This window comes from Eulemur rufifrons, chromosome 15 (genome assembly GCF_041146395.1).
Source record: "Eulemur rufifrons isolate Redbay chromosome 15, OSU_ERuf_1, whole genome shotgun sequence".
NCBI lineage: Eukaryota > Metazoa > Chordata > Mammalia > Primates > Lemuridae > Eulemur > Eulemur rufifrons.
The window spans coordinates 70,504,044-70,513,454 of NC_090997.1; the positions used below are offsets into that span (position 1 = coordinate 70,504,044).

The 9,411-nt window shown below is 41.7% G+C and overlaps 1 protein-coding gene across 1 annotated transcript in view; it reads right to left on the bottom strand.

Annotated features, from left to right (window-relative positions):
• The window catches only part of FAM184A (family with sequence similarity 184 member A), a 101,481-nt gene extending 92,607 nt beyond the window's left edge, over positions 1-8,874 (bottom strand). Inside the window, exon 1 of the mRNA XM_069488099.1 lies at positions 8,345-8,874. Coding sequence (XP_069344200.1) covers positions 8,345-8,512 — 168 coding nt within the window. The 5' untranslated portion in view covers positions 8,513-8,874. The remainder of the gene's footprint in view (positions 1-8,344) is intronic.
• Between the last annotated feature and the right edge of the window lie 537 nt (positions 8,875-9,411).

Below are 9,411 nucleotides of genomic sequence, written 5' to 3' on the forward strand. Positions count from 1 at the left end.
ATATATTATTGTTGACCACTAAGTCTTGTTTTCCCATTTACTATTGCTTCTTTGGTAGTTTCAGCTTCCATTTATATCTCAAAATGACAACAGTAAAAGATATAGGACAAAAAATTTCATATATTCAACTACTTTTTATACATTCTTGTTAAAGTTTTGGTAGGAAAGAAAGATGTAATCACTAATAAAATACAGCATACAAATGACAGTCACTCACTGATATAATTAATAAAAAGCTATTAGAATAAAAGATTTCCTAAAATATTTGTTTGAATCTCAAATGTTAAACATACCAAAATATTATAACCGAAAATCCCCAACTTGCAAAGGTCAGTGTTCCCAAAATTCATTTTTATTAATTGATTTGGCAGTCATAGAATATTCTCTATTAATATTTTAAAGAACTGTTAAGTTCCCAGGTCAATCTAAAAAAGCCCATATGGCTCAGATCAGACTTGAAATGTAAAATATAAATCTGATAGTAATATTTTCTCCACCTCAAACCACCATTTATGATATTTTTTTTTAATCCTGAATTCAGTTAACAATTATCTCCCTCAGGAGTCTATCCCCAAAAAGGGGTGTGGGTCACCAATTCTGACAGATTTACTTAATGTCCTTTTCATTCATAAGTGGCCTGCGGGATAGAAACTTTCTGTGGTGAAAAAACAAGTATGGCATTACAAATTTCCATCATTCATATCAATACCATTTCAAGGCATAATCTTCAAATTTATTTGGATGCTCATAAATAAGTGATTTTTAAAAAATATCTCATAAGATCAACAAAAAGGGCAGAATTTACAGTATTTTACCAATCCTCTCCTCACCCCATTATCTCCTATTGTCATTCAGAATCTAACTGGTTTTATAGGCCCATGTTATTTTTCATTCTTATCTCAAACTTAAGATACAAAATGTTCAGAAATGCCCATAATTTTAAAAATTAAAGCATAGGTTATTTACTGATTAAGTTAATTAAAACAAACAGACTACTGCAATCACATATTTCTGCAGAACCTTTATCCTTCATACCATTTTTTTTAAGACACCAGCAATTACAGGATGGCAAAAGAGCTCCATAAACAAACAAACAAAACAGAGAGAGTAAAATATTAATAGATAAAAACAGAAAAACTTCCAACTTACTGCCTTCAGGAATGGGGTCTAAGCAACAATCCAATTAAGAAAGAAGCAAAGGAAAAACATTTAAAATAACAATAGTAGTAACTTTCACACCAAGTATGGCAATCTCTGAATCAATGTAATTAAAAATGTTTAAAGTCTGGGATGACTAAAGTTGTTAATAAAAACATGAAAATATTATGACATTTATCTGAGAACACACACTAAAATACAGCTCTGTTACAAAGTTACCAAGCCACAGTTACAAAATATACAACCTATAAACCCAGAAGATTTTACAGTGTGACGGAGAGGCATATCGGTCTCAGTCTTATAAAAAAAAAAAAAATCTGTGAATCAGATGGAGAGTAAAACGTGGTTCAAACATGGAAAAAAACCCCAACAACTCTGTGTCCTTTTATCAAATAAGCAATATTAGAAAGAAGGAGACACAGGCAAGAGAAACCAGCCAGTGTAGCTGCCCCCTCTTAGACCAAACCAGAGACCTGGGTTTGAGTTCCGGTTCTACCAGAGACATCTTCAAATGACTTTGGGCCCTCAACTTCCACACCGATAAAATGAGAAGGTTAGGATGGTTAGAATCTAAGGTTTCTAACAGCTCTAAACCTTTAACTCCAAAAGCAGCTCCTTTTTAGGTTTTTGGACAATTAATGAATAGGATATCATGCTTTTCTGTCCATCAGTAAAATACAAGAAATTAATCCAAACCACTCAACTATTGACTAAAAGATTATACCCAAGCTACTGCTACAAGCATGGCAAAGCTGTAATGTAACAAAGGAGAAAAAAAAGATGCTGCATTCAGCATGTACCAGTGCTAAGCTGAAACACAGCCAACTGGTATGTTTTATGAAGCTACTTATAACTCCAGTTCAAAAGCCCAAGTCATAACCAAAACTGAATATTATTATGAAGCAGTATCTAGGTAATTCAAACAAACCAATTAGTGTAAAATCAGTTTTGTTTGATGTAGAGAAAATAGGACTGTTTGAAAATTTCACTGGTTTTGGTATTATATAAATACATTCTGGTTTTAGATACAGTAAATGCAGAGTTAGTATTAAATGATTCAACATAAGACTTTTTTTTTTTTGCTGTCTTTGCCTGAGTCTAAAGCTAGTGGTGTTAAAGAGTAAAGCAAAACTGTTTTGCTTATCAAATTTGTGTGTTTTGACTGTGTGTGTGTATGTGTGTGTATATGTGTTTGTGTTCTGTGATACCAGTGAGAGTGTGGAAAATGAGATCCTTATTTCATTACTAGAAGAACTATTGAAAAGCACTTTGACTACCAAATGAAGACTTTTTTATACTTGCTAAGAAACTAGTATATTAATTACCTACATTTCAAAATGACAAAAGCTTTATATTTTAGACAAAGAGCTTTATATTATTTTTACATCAAAAGTATAAGTACATTAGAAAATAATACAGATTTTTAAAGCAGTTTAGAGCAGCCAATAAACATCTAAATATTTAATAATAATTTAACTCAGCTGAAATGATCTATCATGAACGCAGAAGAGTAGAAGACACAATTCCTCAAAAATACTTTCTCTACTTCATAAAAAAATCACTTGGTATATCATCACCACCATCTTTTTCAATAAATACTTATTAAACTTTTATACTATGTGCAAAGCATTCATATTAAGGGTACATGAAATGTAAGATACAGTCCCTACAGCTGAGAAACGTCCAGTCACAGTAAGAAACAAGGTATTTTGGGGCCAGGCACAGTGACTCACACCTGTAATCCTAGCACTTTGGGAGACTAAGGCAGGAGGATCACTTGAGTCCAGGAGTTCAAGACCAGCCTGAGCAACACTGCAAGATCCTATCTCTACAAAAAATAGAAAAATTAGCTGGGTGTGGTGGCACTCGCATATAGTCCCAGCTACTAAGGGGGCTAAGGCAGGAGGATCGCTTAAGCCCAGGAGTTTGAGCTTTCAGTGAGCTATGATGATGCCACTGCATTCTAGCCTAGGCAACAGCGTGAGACACCATACCCCACTCCCAAAAAAGAAAAGAAACAAAGTATATTTATAAACACAATAAACAGTATTTGCAAATTCGTGTTACTAAATGTCAAATAATGCATTCTGTAACTGAGGATCAAAAAAAAAAAAAGAGAAAAAAGTGTCAAATAAGAAGTACAGGCAATAAATGTTAATTTAGAATAAGAAAAGTCCAACAAGGGCTAGTTGGTCATGGCAGTTTTAGGTAGAAAGGCCACAATCTGGGTATTAAAAGAGGACTTGATGCTAAGCACAGAGAACACAAAGAAACTACTTTCTGCTCTTTGGAAATTTATACTCTACCTTATATTAGAACTGACATTCCAAAGCAAGTACTACTTTCTACCTCCACCAGTAGTGAGAAGGGCCATTATGGAGATTACAGAGCCGGGTGTTGGAGAAGATTTCCTTGGGGAAAGTTATGGTAACACGGGCCTGTGCCTTCAAGCAAGAAGGTGCTTGTCCCACACATAAACCCTGGGAGACAAGGCTTCGAGAGACCCTTTGAGGAGCTCGATATGTGTGGCAAGCACTTTGAAGAATCTACTGACCTGGCCCTGATTCATCCTGGGAAAATCAAAAGGATGAAAAGCTGGATGAAGAGCCATGCGAGAACAAGAGAGATGGCTGCACTGGAACCACTGCTACAGTTTGGGCAAAGAATGAGTGTGCCTGTGGACCAGATGTGGGCTCTATGGGAGAGACAGAGCAGGCGGGGGTGGGGTCACGTGGGTCCCTCCAAGAGGGTTATCTGGAGTTTGCACAGACCTCAGCAAAATGAAGATGGAGGTACTGCTAGCTCCAAGATGCTGAGGAAGAATGCAGCATCACTGTCAAGGAACTTGAGGTAAAAATCTCAAGCAACTGAGGTGGGAGTTAGAGGATCTACAAGTGAAAGAATGAGCTTTAAACATCTAGCTTCTTCCCAAATCAAGCAAAAGTTTGCTCCTCCTCTTTCCTCTCTTCCCTTCTTCCTTGTCCAACTTTGAAGGGGTCAGAAACCAGCACTGGCAAGACAAAGGAGGAAGAAGAGAAAAGCCAATGATGCCCCCCTGCCCCAATTATTGGCCTCCCCCTTGCAACAGACAGAGAAAAAGGGTGATTATGAAAGGAGAAGCTTCATCTTTATTTCAGGTTTGGTCTGCAGTTTTTACTTGTTGGCACTGGACAATTTAATAATCAAGTTGAGATTTCGCAACTGAGGACTGAAGCACGATTTGTATTATCAATATCATCTAAGAGCAACCAGAAAAGTTTGTCCATGGCAGAGGATGAACCAGCCTCACAGAGTAAATTGAAAAGGTCAAAAAAGGGGAGAAAAAGTAAATTGAAAGTGACAGAAATAAAGCTGTTGATAATCATGTACCACAAGGTCTGCTTTTCAACCTAAGCGTCAACACAGTGGAGGGTACGGAAGTACACGAATGTGGTTTTATAAAATATAACTGAATCCATCCAGCCTCTCTGCCTATTGTGAGATGGTTCAGATATTAACATTTCCAGAAATATGCCACAACAAAGCTCAAGAATGGAATATTAATTCTTAAAACTTGACATGAGTGACCTAAATATGCTGGCCTCACTTTAAAAGGCAGAGACTGTGTCTTGCTCCCTGCTGTAGCTCTAACGTTTAGCAAAGTCCCCCTTACATAAAAGGTGCTTAAAGAACTGCTGTTCTTCTTACCATGAGGAGGCTGCTGTGTTAGGCTCTGAGGAAATATGATCTGAACAAATAGACACAGAGCCAGTCCTCCTTTTCAGTTAAAAATATATTGAGCTTTACTATGAGCAAAATTATAAAATAGATTTAATTTCATGCCTACTCTTTCATAGCCAGCCAAATCTCTGAAACATGCAGTACTATACTACAATGAAGAATAAATGTGAAACCTTTAATATTTGATATTCAAATAGGAGAAAAATGACTATTGTACATATTTTTGGAGTTTAGCAGAAAACCCTCAAAAACCCCACTATCACATGCTATTAAATCCAGAATTTATTTTATTTTTAAAATATATAATCCATATTTTATTAACACTGTGTTTGTTGGTATATGTCTTTTTAGTGTTAGCCTGAATTAAGAGCCTATTATGTGCCACATACAACACACTGTCTTGGGACAAAACTCTCACCCCACCACTTACTAGTGTTGTGACCCTGAGTGAGTCACTAAACCATGAGCCTGTGTCCTAATCTTTAAGATAGGGATGATAAAACCTATCTTAGAGAACTGTACTGTATGTGGCACACAGCAAGCTCTTAATTCAGGAACTTGAAGTGAAAATTTCAAGCAACTGAGGTGGGAAGTACAGGATCCACGAGTGAAAGAATGAGCTTGAAACATCTGCCAAGGCTACAAAAGCACTGAAGCTAGATCACCATCTAGCTTCTTCGCCAATCAAGTAAAAGTTCATTGCTCTTTCCTTTCTTCCCTTCCTCCAACAGTGTGTCAGATTCCCAAGGCATGCTCTTAGTTGTACTGCTGCTATAATGCTGACAAGTTTTACTGACTCCTTTCCAAAAGAAATAAAATACAATTTCATGGGTACCTTTATAATGTCCAATTATGAAATATAAGCTAGCATTAAGTTCTGACCATAGTTCTACTAACATACCTTTCTTTGCTAATAAGAATTTATTAATAAACTCTTCACAAGTGAAAATTCTATATGGCAGATACTAGTAAAGTTTATAACAGAGAGTGTGTGTGTGTGTGTGTGTATATACACTCGTGATGTCATGCTTATGGTATGGTATTTACAACTTATTGTATGTGACTGCAAAATTTGACAATTTTCAAAATGTCAAATAAGAGAAGCAAGATTTATTATGTTTTCAGAAACTGAAGGGTGTTGGCTGCAACAGAGTCCATTAACAGATTGTTTCATTCTCAGGCCCTAACTCAGTAAATAAAGGCAAGAGATAGGGGTGGGAGAACCCCTAGATATTTCAGTATAAGTCAGTGGTTCATAATGTGGGATGATTTTGCCCCCAATATCCTGCCCCATCCCGGGAAAATCTGGTAAAGTCTGGAGACATATTTATTGTCACAACTGCAGGGGGAGAGGAGGTGCTACTGGCACCCACTGAGTAGTGCCAGGTACACTGCTAAACATCCTATAAGGCACAGAATAGCCCACCAATAACAATAGAATTATTCTGTCCAAAATATCAGTAGTGTGATATTGAGAAACCCTACCTAGTATGTGGGATTAAATGTCTGAGGCCCTTATCAGAGGGGGTGGAGTGTTTAGAGACTGTAAACTACAAGTAAGAAATCAGAGAGTTTAACACCCAGTAAAGATTAGGTGTGGCCCTCAAGGGGTGTGAGAGCACTGGCCTGGGAGCATGAATCCTGTTGGCTCATTAGATTTGAAGTGGGCTATATAACAGGATAATGAGATAGCAGCAGCCTCCATTCAATACTCCCATCTTTACCAGTGGTGCTGAACTGTTTTTTTTCTGATAAAAGAACAGGAAATTGAAAAAGTATAAGTAGAAAGGGAAAAAGTTTACTGAAGAGAGGAGAAACAGCTTTTTTATTAAATAGGACATAGTCCCAGTACCAACTTATTGAGTGTTATTACTTACAGCAGGGGTCTAGAGGGTTACAATCTAAAATAAGAACAATGGGTGTGTGGACACATCATAAGAGAAAATCAGAATAAATATTCATGTGCTTCATTGTGGACATCAGTATTCTGAAGACCAAACACTATGTATTGCAGGAAGCCTGGCTTTTAGCCCCACATGTGTAAATGCTCTGATAATATACTACTATTGTTCCTTCTTAGATCTTCCTTTCCCTGATTTTGGGGACCCTCTGTCACAAGAGGAAATAGAAAAAACTGGACACGCAGCAGCCTCTGAGATGGTGGTGACATAAAACTAAAACCAAACAAAATAAAAAACAACTTCACAAAATGTTTCCTCATTTTAAATGGTTGGGTTTTACTATTATGCACCCACACCTTTTTTTCTTTCTTTTTTTTTTTTTTTGCACCTTTTCTTTTGCTCGTCTATTTGCTTCTTCATTCTTTAGTTTTCTCATGTTATTTTTCTTTCAATCCTCAATCACATTTCTTCACTAAAATCTCTTTACCCTCTTTTCATCCCTTTTTCACTCCTATTTCCCTCCTTCTCTCCCTTCCAATTCTAATGTCTTATTACACTCTCTCAAAAGTGCCAACTAGTAATGGAACTATACAACGAGAATTTTGGAGTCGAGTCAGACTGTAGAGGCTATCTTGTAGTAACCCCCACAATGCCCACCTCTCTTCAGCATACTGACACTCCTAGCAAGTGGTTAGTAGACTCAGCTTAAACACTTTAAGGTACACCACATCCAACTTTCAGCAACCACAAATCACTGAAGCATTTATTGCCAGATTGCCGGTGAGATCTCAACAGAGCAATATAATGCATCTGAACTGCTTTTGCTTCACAGATACCAACTCTTTCTCATTATCAACATTCACTAAATTTGAAGAAAAGCTCACTAACTTAGGTACCATCCTAAACTACAGCTGGCGAAATTTGCAGGCTATTTGCTCCTTGAAAGTATCTTTTGACAGACTGAAACATTTAACCGAATGCAGGCACAGTGTGATTCATCTAATAAGCCTTGTTTGACATCTCGTCAGGATGAGGAATGACTCATTAAATCCCCAAAATGGCATGCAAGGTAGGTTTTTACTCTCCTACATTCCTGTGAAAGTTTATTCTCCTCTTAACTAAGTAACCAATAAAAGATACTGATTAATTTTGAGGATTTCAGGTCATATTAGGTAAATACGGTACTGTACTCCATAAGTACAGGAGAGTGATGCCTCGTGGAGCCTTGGCAGACGCACGAGAGCAAAAGTAAAGTGATTTCTTATTGTGGAATAAAGGAAGTAAATCCTAATTTGTTCGGTGCTGGCTTACCCCTAAAGGGCAAGGAGGTGCAAGTCCCATAAACTCAGCCGTGCCGCTGTGCTGTCTAGTTTAAATTCACGATGCCAGCGTTCACCGAAGTTTGCAAGGTTTTGGAGGTAAGTCTCCTCCGGCTGTTGCTTCTTCGGAGAAGCCCCCCTCAACTCGCCGCCGGGACAGGCGTGCTGCCTCACCGGCGGGCAGGTGAGCCCTGCGCGGCCCGCACGGGGTCGCAGCCGCGCCCGCCCCGCCGCCGCGCCCCTTACCTTGGTGAGCTGGGCGATTTTCTTGCTCATTTTCATGTGCATGTCCTGGCTGTAGTCCATGCTGTGCCCAGCCAGCTGCGCGGCGGTCGGCGAGGGCGCGAATTTGGCCGCCCCGGCGGCCGAGCCGCCGTAATAGTGCTGCTGCCAGCTCATGCCCGGGGTCGCCATCTTCCCGACAGACCCCGGCCGGGGCACCTGTCCCCGCGCTCGGGGGGAGGCCCGCGGAGCGGCGACGTCTGGGAAGCAAGAGCCGGGGCGACCCCTTCCCGACCCGACACCCGGCGCCCCCCACCCTCAGCCGCAGGCACCCTCCCGCCCGCGATCCCCGCGGTCACCCCTAACCCCTTCCAGGGACGGGGCGGTCCCGCCGGCCAGGGACCGCAGGGACAACGGCGCGGGGCGGACGCCTGGGGTCCAGCGGCGGCGCCCCGGGGCCGGGCCCGCTGTCGCCTGCAGCTAAGCCCGCGCCAGGCTGGGGCGTCGAGGGCTCCGCGGGTCCCGCTCGCAGCCGGCACCCGGGGCCAGGCGAGACGGCTGCAGCTCAGGCTGCGGAGGGAGGAGGAGACGGGGCGGGCCGCAGCGGGAGAAGGCGGGGACATAGAGGAGGACGCGGGAGCCGAGGAGCCGCCGTTACCAGGACGCGCGGCCCGCGGAGCGCGCGGGGTCGACTACGTCATTTCCCCGCAGTCGAGCCCCGCCCCGCGCGCCGCGCCAGCGCCTCACCCCGCGGCCGGAGGGGGCGCCCCGCTCAGGGCTCACCCGGGTGGCGCTCGCTGCGCGGGCTTCCCGCTGTGGCAGGTGCCCTGGAGTTCAGGCGCGGGCGGCAAGCCCGAGTGCCGAGCGTGCGGCCTTGTGTAAAAAATTCGGCCGGCGGCGAAGAGGGGGCCGTGGTCACCTTCGGTCAGCAGAACGCGTGCCGGTTTACACAGCCTTTCCACGTGCATCCTCGTGAGCGCAGGACCCCAAGAAGGGACCTCCCCACCAGAGACGTGGGTAGTGAAGTAGTGGGGTAATCCCTGCCATGACCCTTCCTTCCAAACTCACACACGTGTGTTACATTGTTACAG